Source organism: Lepidochelys olivacea (assembly GCF_965140295.1).
Source record: "Lepidochelys olivacea isolate rLepOli2 genome assembly, chromosome: 1".
NCBI classification, from domain to species: Eukaryota; Metazoa; Chordata; order Testudines; family Cheloniidae; genus Lepidochelys; species Lepidochelys olivacea.
The window spans coordinates 330,624,933-330,651,803 of NC_140411.1; the positions used below are offsets into that span (position 1 = coordinate 330,624,933).

At 41.2% G+C, this 26,871-nt stretch overlaps 1 protein-coding gene across 3 annotated transcripts in view; it reads left to right on the plus strand.

Moving 5' to 3' along the window:
• PHTF2 (putative homeodomain transcription factor 2) overlaps positions 1–26,871 on the plus strand; it is a 183,417-nt gene that overhangs the window by 114,195 nt on the left and 42,351 nt on the right. For all 3 annotated transcript variants that reach the window (XM_084649563.1, XM_084649564.1, XM_084649562.1), the window contains 3 exons: positions 5,657–5,858; positions 11,686–11,844; positions 22,273–22,491. In XM_084649563.1, coding sequence (XP_084505689.1) covers positions 5,657–5,858; positions 11,686–11,844; positions 22,273–22,491 — 580 coding nt within the window. The remainder of the gene's footprint in view (positions 1–5,656; positions 5,859–11,685; positions 11,845–22,272; positions 22,492–26,871) is intronic.

Consider the following 26,871-nt stretch of genomic DNA (forward strand, 5'->3'; position numbering starts at 1 on the left):
ACAGTCTGCTGATCCACCTAGTGGATCGGGGAACAGGCCAGAGACCTTCCCCTCTGGTGGAACCCACAGTCCAGATCAACTCCTCCAGTATCAAGTAGGGAGTTAGGGGGATGGGGGGAACCCGGGCCCACCCTCTACTCCGGGTTCCAGCCCAGGGCCAGCAGTCTACAGTGGCTCCTGTAACAGCTGCGTGACAGCTACAACTCGCGGAGCTACTTCCCCATGGCCTCCTCCCAACACCTTCTTTATTCTCACCACAGGACCTTCCTCCTGATGTCTGATAATGCTTGTACTTCTCACTCACAGCTTCTTTCGCCTCTTGGTCCCAGCTCCGTGCACGCACCACAAGCTGAAGTGAGCTCCTTTTAAACCCAGGTTCCCTGATTAGCCTGCCTTAATTGATTTTAGCGGTTTCTTGATTGGCTGCAGGTATTCTAATCAGCCTGTCTGCCTTAATTGTTTCCAGAAGGTTCCTGATTGTTCTGGAACCTTCCCTGTTACCTTACCCAGTGAAAAGGGACCTACTTAACCTGGGGCTAATCTGTCTGCCTTCTATCACTCAAGGTCTGGCCCGACCCTGTCACAATATGTATACAGGCTAAAGCATTGGTCATAAGAAAAAAGCAGAAGGCCTACAAGTGAGTCTTCAGAGGGGTTTTTTTTAAGGTGTTCACTGCAAGGGTAGAAAATTTTGCCATCTTTTCTTCTCTTTAAGCTTTTAGTAAGAAGCTTATCCTTTAGAAGTATTCATATATTCTATGTCAGAAACAATGATTTTCACATTTCTGTGCTCCCATATTACCCAGTAGTAAACCTGACTATCAGCTTTATGGTTCTGTTTGTCAGGCAGTAAGTAGGAGGCAAGTTCTGTCATTCAGTTGCATAATTTTAGTTCTCAGTTCTTCCTCATTTGTCTGCTTTTTGCATACTGGAGGCATGGAGTGGCACTTATATTAAACCACTTACTCATCCAGTTCTTTATTTTCTTATGGAAAAAAATTTAAGTGAGGGAAACAGAAGAAGGGCAACTTGAATAAAGACCCTACTTTGTCACACCCCCAGTCTCACATATGATTCCAACTTTGTCCTGTTTTGCACCCAGTTCTCCACAACCATCTTTCTGCCCTCTTCACGTCACACTATACATAGAATGCCCTTCCATGAGCTGTTCTGCCAATCGACTGTCCTTATTTTAAATCCATCCTGTAGATCAACATCATAGACAACACAACAAAACAACTAGCTAAGTCAACTTGCATATATGTTTAATTTATCTCATGAATAAATTGTTCATCAAATGTGGAGAGAGGGACATAAAAACAGTGGAATTGAAACTGGGAATTGGTGAAGGAGAATTATGGTCAAAAGGGCTTAATTGTGATTTGGGGTAATTTTTAATATTTTTTTACTGAAACAAAATACATCCTTCTCCTTAAAACAAAACAGGAAAAAGTCTCATCACCCCATCACTTTTTGTGCATATTTCCTCTCACTCTTCATCTGCCTGTGTCTTTTTAGATTGTACATCTGTTGGAGTAGTGAGGGCTAAAGTAGGCAATCCCAAGACTACATCCATTCTGTGCTGAAGCAGTTTGTGGGGAAAAAAAAAATCATGCAAAATACAATAGACCTTCAAAAATATTACAGCATGATTCCTCTTCTAATGTTGGGGGGAACTTCTGGGGAATACCTCTTGAGGCAAAATGCCCTGTGAAGGAAAATGCTTTTGGGGAATGCCTTTCTTGAAAAAATCTTGCTTAGCAGGGTCTGCCTGAACTCCCAAACTGAGGCCTTATAATTGTAAGCAGAGCCCAAAACAGACACAAGTGAACCAAACTTTTCTGTTTCTCCAACCCAATTAGACTCCCATAGATCCCTTTGATAAAATTGTAGCTTGCTACTCTAATTCATCTAGTTCATAAGTGGCTATTCTGCTCAGCCTCTACTATACTAGGGGCACTTCTGCAGCTCGAATAAGAGGAAAGAGCCTTAAGGAACTGTAGATATGAAAAATTATCAAGAAGAGCAGAAGTATGAAAATAAATTCCTCTGTCACAGCTCTATCTCTTGCCACAGCTGTCTCCTTCCTGGGTTTCTGTCAGAAGCTATTCAGGAAAATAATGAGGGATGTAGTGTTCTTGGTGGTCTTGAGACCTACTGTCCTCTCCAGTTCACTCTATTGCATTGGTCCCAATAAACTTTTAGGGCAACTGGATGGTAAGATTCAATTTAGATGGCTCCTCTCCAGACAGCACTGGCAAGTTTCCCTGACTTCCCGCTGACCATGTTCTCTCTTCCTCCCTTAAGTAAAGTCATGAAGGCCTTGGGCACATTGTCCAGTTCTACTCAAGGTGCTCTGTCTTTTTCAGGAATCCTTTAATGGCAGTAGAATAGCTGTTACATCCCTGGGTCTATCTACAGTGTGTTGCTGGTGTATTTGGCTGAGGAACTGCCATACTTCTAGGTAGAAGCTAGGACTAATCATGTCTACATACCCCCAAAGGGTTAAAACTCTTTGAGGGAGAAAACTTTGAACAGAACAACTTAATGTTGCTTCTGCCATTCCTGTTCCAGGTGTAGTTCCTCCACTGACAGCTCTTTTTTTTTTTTTAAGCTTTGCCTATCCCTCCCAGCCTCCAAAGCAGTATCACTGAAAGATTAGCTAACCCAATCCCCTTTAATCAGCTTTTTCCTATTGGGGGCCATCCTCATTTCTTTGCAGACTCTTGTTGAGCAGTTTTGTTACAGGGTGGTCAAAATCGGATTTACAGAGACCTGGGATTTCTGGGGCTTTTGGCTATGGCCTGAACTGTAATTCCAGTGACGTTGCCCTATTTGGGAGCAAAAATCAAAGATTTCTTTCATCAGCAGGCCACTTGTTTAGACCTTCTCTGTCTTTCCCTCTTCCTCCCTCCTCCCTGCCCCCCAATGCACAGAGGGGCTGGAGATTCTACTATCAATACGTGTTAGTTTATAAGGGGCTGAAGGCTTCAGTCTGATCCTAGATCTTCATTTTCTCAACCATCAAATCTTTCAGAAGAAGCTTTTCATAGAAATTCTCTTATCTCATTCTGTGTTGTTGCAGAATGATTTTCATCATTTGGTCATCCTGAAAGATGGACTTTCATATCTCCATTTTTTCAGCCCAATACTGTTACCTGTATTTTGCCCTGGATATTCATTTCAAATTCTGTGCTCTTTCTTTTCATTCATCCTTACTCCATCTTTATCGAGAACCTCTTCATCCTCATAGCCAGTTTGCCCCAGGAGGGGTGTCATGTATACCTCTACCTGGATGACTTCTTGCTCTAGGCACTGAAATCTTATCTCTTCTGGGAAAGAGAAGGGCAATGACATTTATTCCTGCATCCTTCAATGCCTCTTGATAAGCCTTAAGGTGAATTCCCTATAAGTGCCCTCTTCAGCAAGTTCTACAATACATGAGTCTGCCTTGGGTAGCAGGATAAAGCATCCCAAACCCTTCCTGAAACAACATGCATTCTTTTCTTTACAACAGCCAAAACATAATCTATTATTTAGAGTGCTTAGTTTTTAATGTGTTTGAGTCCCCATTTGAACCTATGAGGATTATTTTTAAAAAGTGTTTTTAGTTGTCATAACTTTGGCTTGTAGGTGGGAGAGCTCAGTTTCCTTGTGTCTCCATTCTAACTTCACATTTTCCAGATCAAGGGGTGTGCTGCTTCCTCATGTGGCCCCTCAAATTTATTTCATACTGACAGGGTCGGGCCAGATGGCTACAGGAGAGTGATAGAAGGCAGATATATTAGCCCCAGGTTAGGTAGGTCCCTTTTTCCTGGGTAAGGTAACTAGGAAGGTTCCAGAACAATCAGGGACTTTCTGGAAACAAGGCAGACAGGCTGATTAGAACACGTGCAGCCAATCAAGAAGCTGCCAGAATCAATTAAGACAGGCAGGCGAATCAGAGCACCTGGGTTTAAAAAGGAGCTCACTTCAGTTTGTGGTGTGCATGCAAGGAGCTGAGAGCAAGAGGCACAAGAAGGTGAGATTGAGAAGGCGTACTACTGGAAGACTGAGAAGTACAAGCATTATCAGACATCAGGAGGAAGGTCCTGTGGTGAGAATAAAGAAGGTGTTGGGAGGATGCCATGGGGAAGTGGTCCAGGGAGTTGTAGCTGTCACAACTGCAATCCACAAGGCCCTGGGCTGGAACCCGGCGTAGAGGGCGGGTCCAGGTTCCCCCCATCCCTCCATTCTTCCAACTCCCTACTTGATACCGGAGGAGTTGACCTGGACTGTGGGTTCCACCAGAGAGGAAGGTCTCCGGCCTGTTCCCCGATCCACGAGATGGATCAGCAGAGACTGCAGGGATTATTGTTCTTCCTTTTCCCCATGCTGGCCAGTGATGAGGTTAACTGAGTGAATGGCAGATTTGAGCCATGAAAGTGGCCAAACTGAGGGCTGCCGTGAACCTCTGAGGCGAGCAAATCCGCCAATAAGCGCAGGACCCACCAAGGCAGAGGAGGAACTTTGTCACAATACTTTTAAAGTTCAGATGAAGGTTACTTGCCAACAGTGGGAGTTCTTCAAGAGGAGCCTTCGTATGATCCAAATACTGGGAGATCTAGTGGTGGTCCAGTTGCACAACCATTTTTTCTCATTAGTGAGGATATACAGAAGAAAGAACTCAAATAACTTAGTTTTACCTACCTTGTGTTCAGAGATGGTCTGGACATACACTAGTAATCCAGAAATCTAAAATGCAACCATTTACCTGCTTCATATAGCTATGTGCCACCTTGTCCTGTTACAAGATCTCCATTGTTCACTAGGTAAAGATTTTGATCTAACAGTGCCACCCGTGTCTATAAGCTGTGTCCAAAGTGTGTCAACCTCAAAGGCTTGCAGGTCTGAGCTATCTGCCTCATCAGTTGGTAAATTAGCCACCTGCTCTTTCCTGTACACATTCACCACTACCATCCATTAGAAGCCACCGTAGATACCAAGTTGTAATTTGGAAGCGCAGTCATCCACTGTAGTAAGCCTTTCTTTAGAGTTTCTGCTTGTTACTATGTCTGCTGCTTACTCAAAGATGTTGGTGTGTAGGATGGGAAGAGACGGACACAGGACAGGTTAAAAAGGTTAAACTTTTGGATAGCAGTTTTCATTTTAATTCAGTATATGATTAATTCACGCTTCATGCATGGGTGTGCCAGGAATATGAAATTTAAGTTTCAATAATTATCAGTTAAAAATTCCTGAGAATAAACAGTTATTTGATCATACCTTTACGTTTGTGTTTGATACAAAAATGTGAACGAGGAAATCTATTCCCTTCAGAATTTGCAGTTGGCTTTGTCAAATTGCTGTTATAAAGCCTTATATGGTAACATACAGGTTTTCTTGGTCTCTGTCTCTTCTTTCAGTAGTATTCTATATAATATTCTTTCATGTGCTGGTTGTTTCATTTGATATTCTGTATTCCTACAGTTGTAACAGATAAGCTTTAAATGGTGAAAAGTAGCACAGATACTACTGTATCAGATGCTTGATTTAGATTACTAGTTTTCATCCATCTCAACAATTAAGTCAAATAGTTCGGGGAGAAGGACATAGACAATAATAGCCATATAGTAATTTTATGTGCATGTTTGTTTTTGTTTTGTTTTAAATCTAGATCAAAGAAAGCAAAGAATTCAATAGATAAATCAACAGAGACTGATAATGGCTATGTCTCCCTTGATGGGAAAAAGACAGGTAAAAGCAGTGAAGATGGAGTACAGACCCATGAGCCTCACTGTAAAGTGATTAGGCCAGAAGAGGGAGTTTGGAGCACAGGAACTGTGAGAAACACATACAACAATCATAGTCCTCACAAAGTAAGCATGGTTCATTTTTCATAACTAAAAGTAGTGTGTCCAATTACATGCACACTGTATTCCCACAGCAGTTTGGATAGGTTCCCATTTATATCTTGACCCTGTGTTTTTTAAAGTTTAAAAAAAAAAAAAAAAAAAAAAGGACTTATGTTAGGCTACTAAGGGCCTAAGTGCAATATCTAGTTCTGGGTTTCTTGCTCTTAAATTTTTCCTTATGTTTTCTCTTCACTGTCCCATCAATATTTTCTTCCTTCAAGAAGAAATCTCCACCAAAATCTCAGGGCAATATTTTAATAAGAAATAAAAGAAAAATATCTGCAGGTAGACAGAATGCACTGCAAGCAACTGAATTTTGCATAAATGACTTGAAACCTTTTCGTAGTGCTGTCTGCAGTCATCCTTCCCTGGCATAATGTGTTGGGAAATTACATACCATGTTGTACAACCTAGGCCATCCCAAAGGCAAAAATACTGCTTTTCAGAAATATTATATCTAAATGGTGGTAATTTATGTGAATACTACTTCATAAATATTTTGCCATAGACACAATAGGAGAACCCCAGCGGCACTGGTCACCCAGGATTCGGAAAGTCCATATCTACGGCTCGACTCCTACCACAGGAACCTCATTTTACTGACCTTTAGGTTCTCTGATTTTCTTTAACTTGACTTACCATGTATCCTTGTATTTCTTATTTGTTTTAGCCTTCATGAGAAGGCTTTGCTTCTACCTCACCTGCTGCTGTTAGATTTTTCTCTGGGATGGGTCTGCTTCTCTGCTACAGTTGGACAAACTTCACAGTAATGATGACTTCCAAAATTCAAACAACCCCCCACACCTTCAAAGGGTTTCCCTGCCAATCCTCCATGTTCATAGTTTCTCCTTCCCCTTCTCCCGTGGATAAGTGCAGGGATCTGCAAGTGTTTTCTTTCCTTCCCTTCCCCATGGAAGTGAAAAAGCTCTCTGGAATGCAGAGCTCAGAGGGGGTTGATGAGAAGAAGGATAGTCTTCAGAAAGTAGAGCATAATGAGGAGGAAGGATGTGTTGCTAAACATGGAGCTTCACTGGTTAGATCTGATAGCTCTGAGTTCTCCTATTTTACCTTACTTCATTCTCCTCCAAAACAACTCTACCATTATTGCGACATGAAGATTTGGAAGTGCAGCATTTAAGGAAAGCAAAGGGAAGCAAATGAGGAGCAGCCTATTATTCTACCTCCTAGAAGGTGATGGTGGTGGTAAAACAGGAATTTTTGCCTAAGGAAAGTTTCAGTGAGACAATGGCTTCATTCAATGAGATGCATTTTTAATGGAGGGACCCATTTTGGGATCTCCCATAGCTAGTGTAACGTATACACTCTTTCTGTACACCTAGTTCAGGTTTTGATACACTTGGGCAGGTGAGATTTAGAATATTTGTATATGGTAGTTTGTTTCATGCTTATCCTTGATCATGTCCCTTGCTGAGCATTCTACTGATTGGCACACTTAATTTGTATTTACTGAGAAATTTTAGGATGCTTTCACTGATTTATCACTATCTGTTCTGGCATCATCATTTACAGTATGTTGAAGACAAAATAAGACTTGTGAAAATGTTTCTGTAAAAAATGAGTTTCCTCAGTGTGCTTTATCTCACTTAAATGGTGAGCAAGTTTTTGAAGTTCCAGGCTCTCATAACACTTTTTATACATGCGTAAACAGTTTTCTGGATAATTATATATGTGTATAGTCTATTTATTTAGAAAAACAAAGACCTCTCTATATTTAGAGTAAACTATGAAAAAAGTTGAGGTAAACTATATTTCCAAAGAAATTAAACTTCTTATGTGACATTTCCCTTTATACCTGTTAACATCAGCAAAAAGGAAAAGAAATCAGAAAATATAATTGATTATTGCTAAATCTTGCTAATTCAGCATTTTGAAGTCTGACTATTTTAAAAGCTTGTGTTGCCTAAGGAGTCTTGATGCTTTGCTTCAAAGCAGAACTCCTGCAGCTAACAAGAAAAAACTTCAGAAAGCAGGGTTATGAACAAACAATTTTAAGAGCAGATGATAGCCATTTATTATAATTTTAATGGATGAGTTATCTGTTTAATAACTAATTTTAAATTAAGTTGCCTTTTATTCCTTTAAATAACTTTGTTAAAAGAAACTTTGAGAATGGCAGAGTTCAATGAGGATGCACAGAAGCATTAACCTTTTGTCCAAATGCCTGCAACATTATTGTAATTTGGAACAACAAACACAGTATCTAAAAAGACAACCAGTATTGGCAGTATATTAAGGTGACAAGCAACACTCACCTCATGCTGTGTCAGACCTGTCCAATTTTCAGTAATCAAATGCTAAACAGCTCAACTGTTGAAGACCTAATCAGACTATAAATCCAATGCATTTAGTAAAGCTGTTTAATTCTCAGGCCTAGTCAAAGCCTTCTGTGCATTGCAGGTGATGGAGAAAGAACCTGAACCAATCCCCTTCAGTATAAACAATGGCCTGGTGCCTGATTTGCAGGAAAAAAAGGCATTACTGCAAATCCTAATTTTTGTAGCATTGCGAGACCCAGTCATTGCCACACCATTATTCTAAACCCTGCTTTTAGGACCACCCACCCAAAGTTGCAACTCAGTGGACAAAATAAACAATAAGTTTAGCATGCCACCCATGCTCATCCCATGTAATTGTACCCTGTGCAATGCTGCCATGTCATTGATTCAAAGTCCAAAAGGCACATGCACAACCAGAGAAACCGCAATTACCCAGTGAGAAACATGTAACCCCACACAAAGAAATGCAATAGTTGTACTTGGCATTACTTATGCAACCATTAATCTGTAAGAGAGTAGATGAATTTGTAGAGGTGGAAGTGCAGAGCAGGAAGAAACCTGCTTCTGCCTGATGTCTGGCTGCTACTAGCAACCCGCCAACGCTTCTTAGCCCTGGTCTACACTGGGGGGGATTGATCTAAGTTACGCAACTTCAGCTACATTAATAACGTAGCTGAAGTTGACATACTTAAATTTTTCCTCAGTCCCTGGAAAAATCATGGAGCAGGTCCTCAAGGAATCAATTCTGAAGCACTTAGAGGAGAGGAAAGTGATCAGGAACAGTCAGCATGGATTCACCAAGGGCAAGTCATGCCTGACTAATCTAATTGCCTTCTATGATGAGATAACTGGCTCTGTGGATGAGGGGAAAGCGGTGGACGTGTTGTTCCTTGACTTCAGCAAAGCTTTTGACATGGCCTCCCACAGTATTCTTGCCAGCAAGTTAAAGAAGTATGGGCTGGATGAATGGACTATAAGGTGGATAGAAACTTGGCTAGATTGTCGGGCTCAACGGGTAGTGATCAATGGCTCCATTTCTAGTTGGCAGCCGGTATCAAGTGGAGTGCCCCAAGGGTTGGTCCTGGGGCCGGTTTTGTTCAATATCTTCATAAATGATCTGGAGGATGGTGTGGATTGCACCCTCAGCAAGTTTGCAGATGACACTAAACTGGGAGGAGAGGTAGATACGCTGGAGGGTAGAGATAGAATACAGAGGGCCCTAGACAAATTAGAGGATTGGGCCAAAAGAAATCTGATGAGGATTAACAAGGACAAGTGTAGAGTCCTGCACTTAGGGCGGAAGAACCCCATGCACTGCTACAGACTAGGGACCGAATGGCTCGGCAGCAGTTCTGCAGAAAAGGACCTAGGGGTTACAGTGGACGAGAAGCTGGATATGAGTTAACAGTGTGCCGTTGTTGCCAAGAAGGCCAATGGCATTTTGGCATGTATAGGTAGGGGCATTGCCAGCAGATCGAGGGACGTGATCGTTCCCCTCTATTCGACATTGGTGAGGCCTCATCTGGAGTACTGTGTCCGGTTTTGGGTCCCACACTACAAGAAGGATGTGGAAAAATTGGAAAGAGTCCAGCGGAGGGCAACCAAAATGATTGGGGACTGGAACACATGACTTATGAGGAGAGGCTGAGGGAACTGGGATTATTTAGTCTGCGGAAGGGAAGAATGAGGGGGGATTTGATAGCTGCTTTCAACTACCTGAAAGGGGGTTTCAAAGAGGATGGATCTCGGTGGTAGCTGATGACAGAACAAGGAGTAATGGTCTCAAGTTGCAGTGGGGGAGGTTTAGGTTGGATATTAGGAAAATCTTTTTCACTAGGAGGGTGGTGAAACACTGGAATGCGTTACCTAGGGAGGTGGTGGAATCTCCTTCCTTAGATGTTTTTAAGGTCAGGCTTGACAAAGCCCTGGCTGGGATGATTTAGTTGGGGATTGATCCTGCTTTGAGCAGGGGTTTGGACTAGATGACCTCCTGAGGTCCCTTCCAACCCTGATATTCTATGATTCTATGACTTACCATGGTGTCTTCATTGCGGTGAATCGACTGCTGCCGCTCCCCCGTCGACTCTGCCTGCGCCTCTCGCAGCTCTGGAGTTCAGGAGTTGACGGGAGAGTGCTCGGGGGTCGATTTATCGTGTCTAGACTAGACGCGATAAATCGACCCCCGCTGGATCGATCGCTGCCGCCGATGTGGCGGGTAGTGAAGACATACTCTTAGAGGTACTAAGATAAGATTGACCAGTATCTGCCCTTCCAACAAGAGAGAGCTTTCAGGAGTAAAAATATAGAACTTCGTATTGAAGCAGTAATGTAAAATTAGAGAAAAAATGAGCCTGAAGACTTCATACCAGTGTTGTCAATTACCGTTGTCATTGCTAATTACCATACTAATACACTTTAGGAAAAAAATATGAAACATAATAACTTCTGAGTAGTATAATGATTCTTACAGTTCAGTTTGCAAGAGGCCACTGTCCATCAGAAGCATAAAAAATCAATACACTATTCTGGTTGATTTAGAGCAGCTGAGCCACCCAGAATCTCCTCTGGGATAATGCTTTCCTTCCGTCCCATACCTGTTGGAGCCACTTGTTTGAAGAAAAAAAACAGAAAAGAAAAGGTGGAATGAAATACAGTAATGGATATTTTTGTGATAATGGTCTTTATGACAAAACAATCAGCTGTTGAATGCTTCTTTCCCTGGCAGCGCACTGAAGTAAAAATCACCCTTGGAAATTTAGAAATTGGAGGGCAGAAGCCAAAGAGACTTTCATTGTTGTCCTCTATGAAACTAGTATATTTTTCTTAAAAAAAAAAACAAAAAAAAAACCCTTTAGAATGAAAACTGAAATTTTCTTGGTGGTCGCTCCTACCATTTTCCTTTTGTGGGGGCAGCTTCTACATTAGCATGAAACCAGGGAATGATATATGCTCACAGTCCAAGCATTCTATAGTTGATTATGGACTTACACTTCTTTGGGTTTGGTGGGAGAGGTGGTAGAAATAAATTACATTTTAAGATTGGAAAAAGCTGGTAATATAAATTACTATGTTTGAGATGACAAAACCAAGAATAGAATGTCACTTTTTTTTTTCTTTTGAGGTCACAGTGATATACCATTTGGGGTTGCTGTGACTGCACCTAAAACATCACTTGGAACATAAATATCTTGAATCCATTCTGTCGTATAGTATGAATTGGCCTGACACAAGACTGCTGTGCAATGATTAATCACCCACTTTAGTATGTTATAATCTTCTATTGTATATCACTTCCGGTACCACCTTTCCATGCAGTCAACAACCTAAAAGAGGGAAACTGTTTTCTATGCCCTACTCAGCAAAAGGGGATTATTAAATATTTTTTAATTAAAAGAATTGATGAGAGAAAATTGATTGCAGTACTTAAAATGAATTAAAAGACCATTATGAAAAAATAGTGTGATTTACTAATAGTAAATTGTTAATTGGTCTAGGATACACACAGGACAGTAACAAATGTATCTGATGAAGTTTCAAGTGAGGAGGGACCTGAATCTGGATATCCCTTACGCCGTAATGTAGAACGTGCTTCTAGTGACTGTGCTCTTCGAAGCAGGAAATCCCACCATTATAAGAAACACTACCCTGTGGAGGTATGTTCTTTTCCCAGAAGTCCTTTTTGTAACTGATTTGTCAACATCTCCATTGAGCTTATTTCTTCTGAACACATTCTGGATCATTGGAATTTAGTGGTTATCTTGTCCATTTTAATAATTCCTGACGCTTGTTAAAAATATTTCTGTGAAGTAATTGTCTTTGGGAATCATTGCGATTTGGTGTCCAGTTTGCACAAGAATCACTTTGAACTTAGCATGTTTTTCACTTCTTTGGGTGGGGACAGTTGCACATCAGAGCTTCGCTGCTTTCTATTTTGCCTTCCAGAAGCAGCCCCATTATGCAGCAACCATCTCCTTTGGAGGTGTATTCATCTAGGAAATTAGTTTCCTCTTATGTGAGGAAGAAAGCTTTCTTGCCAGAGATTTAGCAGACTTTCCTAATCTGTTTTGCACTTTTAGTCATTACTATGTTGATGCTAGTGCTTTCTCCATGTCATAGTTCAGACTGAAAAGGAGTACTTGTGGCACCTTAGAGACTAACCAATTTATTTGAGCATGAGCTTTCGTGAGCTACAGCTCGCTTCATCGGATGCATGCCGTGGAAACTGCAGTAGACATTATATACACACAGAGACCATGAAACAATACCCCCTCCCACCCCACTGTCCTGCTGGTAATAGCTTATCTAAAGCGATCATCAAGTTGGGCCATTTCCAGCACAAATCCAGGTTTTCTCACCCCCCCCCACCCCCATACACACACAAACTCACTCTCCTGCTGGTAATAGCTTATCTAAAGTGATCATTAAGTTGAGCCATTTCCAGCACAAATCCAGGTTTTCTCACCCAACTTAATGATCACTTTAGATAAGGTATTACCAGCAGGAGAGTGAGTTTGTGTGTGTATGGGGGTGGGGGGGGTGAGAGAACCTGGATTTGTGCTGGAAATGACCCACCTTGATTATCATACACATTGTGAAGAGAGTGGTCACTTTGGATGGGCTATTACCAGCAGGAGAGTGAGTTGGGAGGGGGCGGAGGGTGAGAAAACCTGGATTTGTGCTGGAAATGGCCCAACTTGATGATCACTTTAGATAAGCTATTACCAGCAGGACAGTGGGGTGGGAGGGGGTATTGTTTCATGGTCTATGTGTGTATATAATGTCTACTGCAGTTTCCACGGTATGCATCCGTTGAAGTGAGCTTTAGCTCACGAAAGCTCATGCTCAAATAAATTGGTTAGTCTCCTTTTCTTTTTGCAAAGACAGACTAACACGGCTGTTACTCTGAAAATAGTTCAGACTGCACCCTACCTTCTTTTACCATCATCTCCAATAAGTCCATTAGCCCATATGAGGGGAACTCTGAGCAGACAAGAGAATTTGATTCTACCTACAAGTTCTATTGTGAGTGGATCCACCAATGTGGAGGTTCTCCTGGATATGAGTGTGTAACATTCTTTTCAATTACTCAGAATATGGGGTATGCTATTGAAGCCACAACTGTTGCATGGCAACAAAAGAAGTTCCAATATTTTGATTTAAAGAGCTAGTGAAGTCAAAGAGCAGAGCAGCAACCCAGCACTCCCTTATTGGTGGAGTCCTTCATAGAAATGAAATTCAGATGTGGGGAACCAAATGGAAATAGAATTCTCAGGTGACAACTTGTATCCTTTTGTTAAAGGCGTGCAGGCTTTAAAGCAAACTAGTGAATACTTAGTATTCTAGCTAGGACTGTCAAACAGTTAAAAAAATTAATTGTGATTAATCGCAGTTTTAATAACACTGTCAAACAATAATAGAATACCATTTATTTAAATATTTTTGGATGTTTTCTACATTTTTCAAATATATTGATTTCAATTACAACACAATACAAAGTGTACAGTTCTCACTTTATTTTTATTACACATATTTGCACTGTAAAAAATAAACAGAAGAGATGGTATTTTTCAAGTCACCTCACACGAGTACTGTAGTGCAAGCTCTTTATCATGAAAGTGTAACTTACAAATATAGATTTTTATTTATTTTATTTTTTTTACATAACTGCACTCAAAAATAAAACAATGTAAAACTTTAGAGCCTGGACGTCCACTAAGTCCTACTTCTTGTTCAGCCAATTGCTATGACAAACAAGTTTGTTTACATTTACAGGAGGTAATGCTGTCTGCTTCTTATCTACAATGTCACCTGAAAGGGAGATCAGGTGTTTGCATGGCACTGTTGTAGCTGGCATTGCAAGTTATTTACATGCCAGATATGTTAAACATGTATGCCCCTTCATGCTTCGATCACTGTTCCAGAGGACATGCTTCCATGCTGATGATGGGTTCTGCTCAATTGTCCAAAGCAGTATGGACTGACACATGTTCATATTCCTCATCTGAGTCAGATGCCACCAACAGAAAGTTGATTTTCTTTTTCGGTGGCTTGGGTTCTGTAGTATCAAATTGTAGTGTTGCTCTTTTAAAATTTCTGACACCATGTTTCACACCTTGTCCCTCTCAGATTTTGGGAAGCACTTCAGATTCTTAAATGTTGGGCTGAGTGCTGTAGCTATCTCTAGAAATCTTATATTGGTACCTTCTTTGCATTTTGTCAAATCTGCAATTAAAGTGTTCTTAAATCGAACAACATATGCTGGGTCATCATCCGAGATTGCCATAACACGAAGTATATGGCAGAATGGGGGTAAAACCATGGAATTCTCCACCAAGGAATTCAGTTACAAATTTAATAAACACATTTTTTTAAGGAGCACCATCAGCATGGAAGCACGTCCTCTAGAATGGTGTCCGAAGGGACATACTAATGTTTAGCATATCTGGCCTGTAAATAACTTGCAATGCCAGCTACAGAAGTGCTGTGGGAGCTCCTGTTTTCACTTTCAGGTAACATTGTAAATAAGAAGCAGGTAGCATTATCTCCTGTAAATGTAAACAAACTTGTTTGTCTTAGCGATTGACAGAACAAAAAGTAGGACTGAGTGGACTTGTAGGCTCTAAAGTTTTACGTTGTTTTGTTTTTGAGTGCAGTTAGATTAAAAAAAGTCTACATTCGTAAATTGCACTTTCACGATAAAGAGCTTGCACTACAGTACTTGTCTAGGTGAATTCAAAAATACTATTTTTTTATCATTTTTACAGTACAAATATTTGTAATAAAAATGATTTAAAGTGAGCACTGTACACTTTGTATTCTAGTGTTGAACAGTGCTATTCAAACTGCGATTAATTCCGGTAATTTTTGTTAATCAAGTTAATTTGTTTTGAGTTAATCACTTGAGGTAACTGTGATTAGTTGACAGCTATAATTCCAGCTGATTCTTTCAAATGTCCTTTACCACCACAGGCTGGATTTATAGGAACAGTGGTTCTTCAAGTAGATGCAGCCATGTATTCCACTAACTGGATCTGGAGAAGTTTGCCTAGCTGCACCTGTAGAGGGGTGATGCTCATGCCTCATGGCCATTGCCCCTCCCCATGCTACATGAGGCAGCACTGCCTGGACACCTCTCAATTCCTTCTTACCACCTGTGGCTGCAGTCAGAGCTCAGTGTGGTCTTAACCTCACAACCTATCAACTAGTTTAGTTTTTCCCTTGTTTTTGATACTTAGTAGTACCCTGAGGACAGGTCTACACTTAAAATGCTGTATAAGTGCAACTGTGTTGGTGCTGCTGTGCTGCTTCAGTGAAGACACTACTATGCCATTGGGAGAGTGTTTCCTGTCAGCGTAGTCAATCCACCTCCGCGAGAGGTGGTAGCTATGTCAACGGGAGAAGGCCTCCTGTTGACGGTGCTGTCTACACCAGAGGTTAGGTTGGTATAACTGCATCGCTCAGAGATGTGGATTTTTCACAGCTCTGAGCAACGTAGTTATACCAGTGTAAGTTTATAGTGTAAACGTGGCCCTACTGTTAGATTAATATTCGTCATATTAGTTTGTTTTCCTTGGTGATTCCCTCACTGGGTTTAAACATTGTCCTTCATGTGGGACAGTGATCTCCAACAATGATTCCCACCACTCTATCTTGGCAAGGCCCATGTTAAAGAGCATTGTGCGATCTGCAGATTGTTCAAAAAATGGACTCAAGTGGCTCGGGACCTTTGCCTGAAACAGCACATGCTTGAATAGGCCATGTTGAGGGCCTCCGTACTGAAGCAGGCATCTGGTTGAAGATCACCCTCTGATTCTGAGAGTGCTGCTGCTTCATGTTCCAGGGAAGGCGCTTCTCTGAAGAAATGGGTAGCAGGATTGACGCTCATCTTGTGATTGGGATTGAGGCCCTTGGCCCCATGTCTACTGGCCATCAATGGACTTCCATGGAATCGCTGAGATGCTCCTCGGTTGCAGAGATCCTGCTCTTCATCTCGCTTGAAGGCGAGATCACTGGCCAGGTCTGCAGTGGTGACCATCGATCCGCCTCAGGCCCAGGCACTGGCAGTCCTCCTTGTGAAGCTTCCAGAGTCGTCAGCCCTGGAACAGGATCCTGCTTTGGCTCAGTGAAGGGCCTCTCCTTCATCTCTGGATAATTCTGTGCTGCTCTTCCGTACTGAAGGATTTTAAGTGTACTAAGACCTTTTGCAGTGTAACTGCTTCCCTCAGTATCCAAGTGGAGCTCTTCCAAGAGAACACCCATAAATTAGTAGATGTCTTGCAGCCACCTGACCTGGGACAGACGCTCTCCGTATCAATTATGCGCTTCTTAACCGGCTAAGGCCCTCTGGATCACATTGGCTTCAGTGTTGCCTGCAGCTAAGTGATGGAAAAGAGCTATTTCATTCCCGTGCCAGGATTTGAGGGGTTTTACTCCCATTTGGCCCCAAATTTCCTAGTTCCAACTGTGGTGAATGATAGACCTCGGCAGGGCAGGTTTAGGTCCATGCCCAAGGATAGGGACTCTAAATGAGTGGACCTCCTGGGCAGGACACCTCCTCTTCATTACAGATGCGAATTGCTAACCAGCAAGCCTTGCTGTCCATGTACAGTTTTGTTGACTGGACCGCTATATCAAAATTCGCAGACTAGCTGCCCAAAGCCTCGTGAGAGGAATTTTGGGTATTTGTCACTGAAGGCTGCTTGGTGACTAAGACGTCCTTGCAATCTGTGCTGAATGTTGCAGACACCTATGCCAGGGTGGTGGCCTCCCTGGTCACGATGAGGAGGACTTCCTGACTGGAGCAATGCCTGAATTCTGCAATGTCCTGCAAGCCATTAAGAATTTGCCCTTTGGCAGCCAAATGCTGTTTTTAGACAAAGCTGATGAGCTGGTAGAGGGCTACGCTGCAGTCTTTAGGGGTGTATACACCAGTGGTGGGGAAGCATCACTACGGCATTCAACAGCAGCAGCAGACTTCTTTGTCCAGACCACTGTTCCAATCGTTGCTCCTCTCTCCTCATCTCGCTGCTTTTGGGGACAGGCTGGCCTGCTTTCACAATGCTTGGGGCTCGATTATCACTGACAGCTAGGTGCTAAGCACCATCAGACTGGGTTATGCCATCTAATTCCTCTCCACAACCTCCCTCCCTGCCTCTCTTCAAGGACCCCACTCATGAGATACTGCTCCTCAAGCAGGTCTGCGCTCTGCTGGCTTTGGGAGTGAAGGAGGAGGTTCCATCAGAACACTAGGATCACAGCTTCTATTCCTGGTACTTCCTAATACCGAAATCCAAGGAAGGAGTAAGAGCCATCCTCTACCTTTGCAGCCTCAACAAATATATTGGGTAGATGAGGTTCCAAATGGTCACTCTATAGACTATTCTCCCTCAGTGTCTCAGAACAACTGGCTTGCTGCTCTAAACCTTCAGGACGCCTACTTTCATGCAGTGGTTTAGAAAGCTCCTTCAGTTCACCTTGATGGAATGCCTCTTTCAGTACACAGTGTTTCCGTTCAACGCTTTTGTCCCCCTGTTTTTTACCAGATGCATAGTCATTGTTACAACAAATATTAAGAAGAAGGAAATTTACATCTTCCCATATCTGGATGACACTTGACTGAGGGGCCAATCCAGAGATGAAGTTCTTGCTCACATCAGTGCCACTTTATGCTTGCTTGACCATCTGAGTCTCATCCTAAACACTGGAAAGTCAACTTTGACTCCCACTCAAAAGATCAAGTTTATTAAGGCTATATTAGATTCTTTGATGTCAAAAGCATTTCTGCCAACAGACCATTTTCAGATAATTCACCCTCTTTGCCTTAGTTTTCTGTCTCAGCCTTCCATGACAGTTTGGACATGACTGAGGCTCTTGGACTACATATCCTCTTACATGCAGGTGGTCCGGTTTCCAAGGCTGTGCCTTCACTCCTTTCAGATGTAGCTCAGGATGATCTACCATTCTACTTTTCATCCTCTAGACAGACTGGTTTGTGTTCCTCTGGTGGTTCTGGGGTCCTTGTAATGGTGGATTCATCTAGAGCATGTTTGCCAAGGCATTCCAAGGGACAACAGGAAATGTTGTCTGTTCTGTTTTCAAGGGGGGCGTCAGTCCAAGCTGGTGGTCAGCTCTCTTGTACGTCTTTCCCTCAGTGCCAATCATCCCTCAGCTCATCCTTAAACTCAAGCTGGATTGGACCAAGCTTATTCTCATTACCCCAGTGTGGCTGAAATAATGCCAGCTCTCTGACCTTCTTTCACTGTGTATTCAACTTTCCGTACTGCTTCTTCCCTGTCCCAACCTACTCACTCAGAAGCAGGGATTCTAGTTTTCCGTGATAAAAATCCAAAATTTGCTGATTTAAAAATAAATAAATATCTGCTTTTTTAATGCAATTAAAATGGAACACTGAACTTCAGTTTTCATAGCCACAATATATATAGCTATCAGTTGAACACAGTGTTTTATTGATATACAGTAGAATCCCGTTTATCCAGCTCTCCATTATCTGGCTCTCTGTGTTAACCAAACTACTAGCCACCCAGAGCAGACCACCCAAGCTCTGCTGCTGTTGGCCTCAATTAAATATAGCTATTTATAGTTCAGTTAACACGGAGAGCCGGATAACAGAGGCTCAGATAAATGGGGTTCTACTGTAAGTAAATGAGGAAGGAGAGCAGTGTTTGACTGTTCAACAAGTCCTCCTTAACAGTGGAAAACCATCCACCAGGATGGCCTGTTCAGTGAAATGGAAGTGATTTTCAGTGTGGTCATTAGCCTGTGGAATCCAACCAACACTGGCTTCTATCCAGGACATTTTGGACTACCTGCTGCACCTTCAGTCATTGGGGCTTGTGTTCAGTTTATTGAAAGTGCATCTGGCAGCATTATTAACATTTCGTTCTCCAATTCAGAGAAGATCAGTCTTCTTCAATACCATGGTAGCAAGTTTCATTTCTTTAGGTGACAAATCTGAGGAACTGTCCCAGATTGAGGTGTCATTGAGGAGGTTTTGGAACAAATTGATTCACTAAACAGTAATAAGTCACCAGGACCAGATGGTATTGACCCAAGAGCTCTGAAGGAACTCAGATGTGAAATTGCCAGAACTACTAACTGTAGTCTGTAACCTATCATTTAAATCAATTTCTGTACCAAATGACTGGAGGATAGCTAATGTGATGCCAATTTTTAAAAAGGGCTCCAGAGGTGATCCTGGGAATTACAGGCCCATTTGCCCGGTACTGAAGTCAGGCTGAAACTATAGTAAAGAACAAAATTATCTGACATGTAGATGAACATAATTTGTTGGGGAATAGTCAACATGTTTTTTGTAAAGGGAAATCATGCCTCACCATTCTAATAGAATTCTTTGAGGGGTCAACAAGCATGTGGACAAGGGGGATCCAATGGATATAGTGTATTTAGATTTTCAGAAAGATTTGACAAGATCCCTTACCAAAGGCTCTTAAGCAAAGTAAGCTGTCATGGGATAAGAGGGAAGATCTTCTCATGGATTGATAACTTTGTTAAAAGATAGGAAACAAAGGATAGGAATAAATGGTCAGTTTTCAGACTGGAGAGAGGTGAATAGTGGTGTCCCCCAGGGGTCTGTACTGGGACCAGTCATATTCAACATATTCATAAATGATCCGGAAAAAGGGGTAAACAGTGCAGTGACAAAACGCACAGATGATACAAAACTATTTGAGATAGTTAAGTCCCAGGCAGACTGCAAAGAGCTACAAAAGGATCTCTCAAGAATAGGGACTGGGGAACAAAATAGCAGATGAAATTCAATATTGATAAATGCAAAGTAATCTGCATTGGAAAACATAATCCCAATTATGTATCAAATGATGGGATCTAAATTAGCTGTTACCACTCAAGAAGGAGATCTTGGAGTCATTGTGGATAGTTCTCTGAAAACATCCACTCAATGTGCGGCCTTCATCTACAACCCCTGGTTTCAGGGGAAATTTCATCAAAATTGACATGGTACCCTGAAATGTTTTGATTTCGATGAATCAGCAAATGCTGACAAAAAAAAAGTCCATCTAAATTTTTTCTTTTTTCTGTTAAAATATTGGTATGAATGAAGGTTTCTTGATTCTCAGTCATATTTCTATGTTAATTTTATGTACATAACTCAAGCCTCAATTTCCAGTTAGTGGAATACATGGCTGCATCTACTTGAAGAACCACTGCTCCTATAAATCCAGCCTGTGGTGGTAAAGGACATTTGAAAGAATCAGCTGGAATTATAGCTGTCAACTAATCACAGTTAACTCAAGTGATTAACTCAAAATATTTTCTCTTTCACATTTAGAATACTTATGTGGAAGAGGTAGACTGGAATATTTAAACTGTAGTGTGTAATGTAGCCTACAAAGGCAACAGTGAAATTGGAACTGAGTAACTTCAGTTCTTAATAATACTTGTACTGTTTATGGCTGACTTAGAACAACGCTTCCTTAGCTCTCGTCCCCTAACACTCCTACTCTACTTGCGCTACATTGATGACATCTTCATCATCTGGACGCATGGAAAAGAAGCCCTTGAGGCTGGACTAGATGATCATAATGGTCCCTTCTGACCTTAATATCTATGAATTGCACCATGATTTCAACAATTTCCATCCCACCATCAACCTCAGCCTAGACCAGTCCACACAACCGGTCCATTTCCTGGACGCTACTGTGCTAATAAGCGATGGTCACATAAACACGACCCTATACTGGAAACCTACGGACCACTATACTTACCTACAGCTTCCATCCAGGACATACCAGACAGTCCATTGTCTACAGCCAAGCTCTAAGATACAACCTCATTTGGTCCAATCCCTCAGACAGAGACAAACACCTACAAGATCTCTATCAAGCATTCTTAAAACTACAATATCCACCTGCTGAAGTGAAAAAACAGATTGACAGAGCCAGAAGAGTACCCAGAAGTCACCTACTACAGGACAGGCCCAAAAAAGAAAATAACACAACGCCACTAACGGTCACCTTCAGCCCCCAACTAAAACCTCTCCAGCGCATCATCAAAGCTCTACAACCTGTCCTGAAAAACGATCCCTCACTCTCACAGATCTTGGGAGATAGACCAGTCCTCGCTTACAGACAGCCCCCCAACCTGAAGCAAATACTCTCCAGCAACCACACACCACACAACAAAAACACTTACCCAGGAACCTATCCTTGCAACAAAGCCCGATGCCAACTCGGTCCACATATTTATTCAAGTGATACCATCATAGAACCTAATCACATTAGCCATGCCATCAGGCTCGTTCACCTGCACATCTACCAATGTGATATATGCCATCATGTGCAAGCAATGCCCCTCTGCCACGTACATTGGCCAAACCGGACAGTCTCTACACAAAAGAATAAATGGATACAAATCTGGCATCAAGAATCATAACATTCAAAAACCGGTAGGAGAGCACTTCAGCCTCTTGGGCCACTTAGTAACAGATCTAAAGGTGGCAATTTTGCAACAGAAAAGCTTCAAAACCAGACTCAAACAAGAAACTGCTGAGCTTGAATTAATATGCAAACTAGATACCATTAACCTGGGTTTGAATAGAGACTGGGAGTGGCTGGGTCATTACACATATTGAATCTATTTCCCTACGTTAAGTATCCTCACACCTTCTTGTCAACTGTCTAAATGGGCCATCTTGATTATCACTACAAAACTTTTTTTTCTCCTGTTGATAATAGCTCATCTTAATTAATTAGCCTCTTACTCCACCTTTTCATGTTCTTTGTGTGTGTGTGTATATATATATATAATCTTCTTACTATATGTTCCATTCTATGCATCCGATGAAGTGGGCTGTAGCTCACGAAAGCTTATGCTCAAATAAATTTGTTAGTCCTGTTCTTTTTATGGATACAGACTAACATGGCTGCTGCTCTGAAACCTGTACTGTTTGTTGTTATATTTCCAGTGAAACTGGAAAATTAAAATGAGTGGATTTATTATAGTTGACTTTAGTAATTGGCATTTTAAATAAACAGGGTAGAGTATGTAAACTGAATTAATGCCAGTGTATATCTTAATTGCAGGATACCCCTAAATCAGGTACTAGTTGCAGTTCACGCTGTTCAAGTTCCAGACAGGATTCTGAGAGCACAAGGCCTGAATCGGAAACAGAAGATGTGCTATGGGAAGATCTGTTGCACTGTGCAGAGTGCCGGTCTTCCTGTACCAGTGAGACAGATGTAGAAAACCCTCAAGTTAATCCTTGTGTGAAAAAAGAATATAGAGATGACCCATTTCATCAGGTTGGTGTCCTGTAATTATTTTTATTATCTAATGGAGTACTTGCAACCTGCAGTCCTAACAGCTTTATGAAGGGTTCAGGAGTTAGAACTGGGGAGAGAAACTTACTTTAAATGAAAATAACAGAAATTAAATGCTGAATTAGTAGCAAAGTTCTGATTTAAATCCTTTAAAACATGGAAAATTTTACCATGGGAGATGTAGTCCAGCTAGGGAGCCTAGTCCATAGAGGGAATATGGGGGTCATGAAGCACCAAAAGTACAACTCCTATAAGGCACCACAGCTTTTAACTTGTTTCTAACTCAGCATAACTTTAACATATTTTATTTTAGGTTAATTTTTTGTTTTAAGGGCAATATCTATTAATGGATAAGTGTAAGACAGTCATACAATTCATGAATCACATGATGAGCAGAGCTATTATACTTCATTACTGCAGTGCAGATTTAGGAAACTAATCTTTGAATTAGACACAGATCAAACAGGACTTTTTTAGAGACATTCTTAGTTTACATAGTTTATGGGACTGTAAATGAATATTTGTATACATTCACATGCATATTTAGAGAATATGGGCATTAAGTGTTTAAAATTCATCAGTTTCTCTAAAATATATATTCTGTTTTCTAATGATTAATATTGTAATTTTGGTTCTTATGATTTGCGTATACTTCCTAAACAGTTATTTTTAAACAAATACAGTAGCTGTGTTGTTAGAACTTAAAAAAAAAATGAAAAAATAACTTTCCAATATAAACTGAATATTTTAATTTGCATATTAACAAATTTTGCATTTTAACAAAATTTTGCAATTTGCATTTTAACAAAAATGGAGATTGCAGTTTAGCTTTTAGTTTTACTATTTACTATCTTTTGTTCTATTTATAGTTACACTTTGCTTAAATTTCAGATCAAGAATAAAATAAGGAAACTTACAATAGAATGGTATTATACCAGATGTGCTATCTTTACTTTTCTGCAGATGTTTGTTTTTGCACAGAAAATGTTCATTTGTGCATTTAAAAAAAAGAGTGCTCCCAGTGGTTTTTACTCCATGAAAAGAAAATCCTTTATCTTTTTTTTTAAATTTCACTCCACTCTGTCCCTGCAACTAACCAGATTTAAAGGTCATTTTAGTAATGTAGTTCACTTTCTGTTTAGTAACACTGAAGATTTGACCAGTGAGTGAGTAGTAATCCAAATGAATAGTAGGAAAGCCATTCTGTGAAAAGATCTAGCTTTAAACAGTTAAAAAAATTAGCTGTAATTTTATTACAAGGCAAACTAGTAAGCTATACTCTTTCAGTATTCTTTTTAAATTTCTTCAATTAGAGGGAGTATTACGCCATTGTTCAAGTGTTTTTATAGGCCAGTGTTTCTCAAATGCAACCACTGTGGCCGCATGCAGCCACCAGGAGCTTTTTGTGCAGCCACAGGCTCCTGTGTTGTCATTGGGGAGGCAAAGCAGTGTTAACAAACATACACTTTTCATAGAAACAGACTTATGAGCTAGCCAGTCTTTTTTTTAAAAAAAAGGGAGGTGCGGGGGGGCAAAAGAAACAAGAAAAAGACAAGACCATGCAAAGCAAATTATTTGTTTATATTGTGTTTTGGTCCACTAAAGAATAGAGACAACTGTACATTATTTTTATTATTGAGTGCAATAAAAACCTACGTAAATTATGATTTAGACATGTATATGTGCATATTTATTGTTCTAAAGTTAATAAAGTATTTTAGGAAAAATTGTCAAAGCGGCCACCAGCAAGAGTTGGTGGCCACACTCTGAGGCCACCAAAATTTCTTGTGAGAACCCCTGGCTCTTCATATTCATATTCACATTCGGGGTCATTCCTCAGCTTCAACTTGGTCTTATTGTTACCAGTCTTTGCCAGCCCAGCTGTTCCTTGGTTTAGGCTAGGGGTCTCAAACACGCGGCGGCCCGTGAAGTTATTTCCTGCAGCCCTCCATAGGCGCTGACTCCATTGGCAGCCAAGCTCCGTTCCCTCCACCCCCCTTCTTTCCCTCCCTGAGCGCACCGCGTCTCCGCTCCTCTGCCTGCCTCCCAGTGCTTCCCGCCACCAAACACCTGTTTGGCGCCGCTTAGGACTTTCCATTTCCAGGAAGGGGGAGAGTAGCAGGGATGTGGTGCGCTTGGGGAAGGAGGCGGAAAAGAGGAGGGGCTGGGGCGGGGATTTGTAGAAGGGGTTGGAATAGGGGCAGGGAGGGGCGGAGTTGGGGTGGGGACTTTGGGGAAGGGGTTGGAATGGGGGCAGGGAAGGGATGGTAAGAAGTGGGGCAGGGCCTCATGGACTAGATGAGCAGCCTGAGGTATGAAGTTCAGCATGTATGATTGATTGTTTGTGAGTAGTTGGGAAGAATGTTTGTTAAAAGTGGCAACATATTTTGCATGAATAGTTACTTTAAAAAGTTCATGCCATTACAGCTATGTTGATAGACTGTTAGTGTAGATCGTCATCAGTGTTACTGACCACATAAGGAATAGTTACAGGTGTTTATATTTTGCTAAAACTCCTCTTCACATTACAGTTTTTAAAAAGTTAATACATTGACTTTTAATAGCATACTATATTACTCTTCCTTTTTTTCATTTTTGACTGTACTTTTGTATCGTTGTATGAAAAGTTTTCAGTGATGCGGCCCTCGAGCCAATGTACTAGTCCTCAGGTGGCCCTCGTGGTGATTTGAGTTTGAGATACCTGGTTTAGGCTATGTCTACGCTTATGATGGTGTGTAACGTACATATGCAGCACACACCCCTAGCACAGGTGTGTGTATATAGCAGTGAAGACAATGAGGCAGTACTTACATGTGTAAAGGCACACCACAACTTCAGAGTATATATCCTACACAGCTCTTTACACACCCAAACAGTGCTTCCCTTGTCTACACTGATATTTTTAGCAGTCTAACATCCTGCTGCTAGAGCCTTTCCATGGTCCATTGTCTCTCATCCTGCTGCTGGAGCTTTTCCCCGCTGCAGAGAGCTGCCAGAGTTTTTTCCTGTCACAGTGGGTAGCAACAGGGAAAGTCTCTGGCAACTTCCCTCTGCCTCCTCCCTGCCACAGCTTTTCATGGCTGTGTGTAGCTACATGCTGCAGTGTGGACACAGCCTGCTTTACTACAGCATGTACCTTAACACACCTTACATACCACTGCCAGTATAGATAGGGCCTTAAAGTACACCAATGTCAGTGTCTTTGCGGGCGTTGTTCTGAAAGAACCAGGTTCTCCAAGATCACCAGCACTTCCAGACATTTTGTTACTCTGTAGCCTTCCCAAGCTGTATTTTGGGGTAAGGCATTTTCAGAGGTAAAGCATAGCTGTGCCAACAAAAGCCCCAAATATAGACTGTTTTGCAAGCATAGCTGCATTCCCAATAGGAGCATTTGCCAGTATTCCTACACCAGTAAATCACTCCAAGTGTAGATATAACATAGACATAGCCTTAAACTTCTAAAAAGCTCCAGATAGCATAAATATATTAATGACATCTCAACCTTCAAACATACAAAACCAAAAAATGAAATCATAATGGGTGATTTCAACTATATACATATTGCATGGGTAAATGTCATCTTAGGGCATGATGCAGAGAAAATTTCTAGACACCGTAAATGACCGCTTCCTGTAGAAGCGAGTCCTGGAACTCACAAAGGCAGAAGCAATTCTTTATTTAGTCCAAGAAATAACTATAGCTGAACAGCTCAGTAATAGGGACCATAATGTAATTAAATTTAACATGCTTGTAGGAAGGGAAAATATTAAAAACAACAACAAAACACCACTTCAGTAACATTTAACTTCACTTATGGAAATTAAAAAGAGTAGTCACAAGGGTAAAAGGCCTGCAAGCAGCACAGAGACTATTTAAAAACATCATCATAAAGGCTCAGATTAAATGTATATCCCAAATAAAAAAAGACAGTAGAATGAAAAGAATGCCACCATGGTTTAATAGCAGAGTAATGGGGACCATTAGAGGCAAAATGGCTTCCTTTAAAATTTGGAATTCAAATCCTAATGAGGAAAATAGGAAGGAGAACAAACTCTGGCAAGTAACTCGTAAAAATGTAATGCAGACCCAAAAAGAATTGGAGAAGCAACTTGCTAAAGATAAAAAAATTACTGTTAGTTTTTGCAAGTACATCAGAAGCCTGCCATTTAGGCAGTGGGGCCGTTATATGACAAAGGTGTTAAAGAAACCTTCAGGGAAGAAGGCCGTTGCAGAGAAGCTAAATAAATTCTTTGCATTGGTCTTCACTGCAGAGGATGTGGGGGAGATATCCACATTGGAGCTATTCTTTTTGGGTGAAAAATCTGAAGTATTGTCCCAAATTGATGTATCAGTTGAAGATTT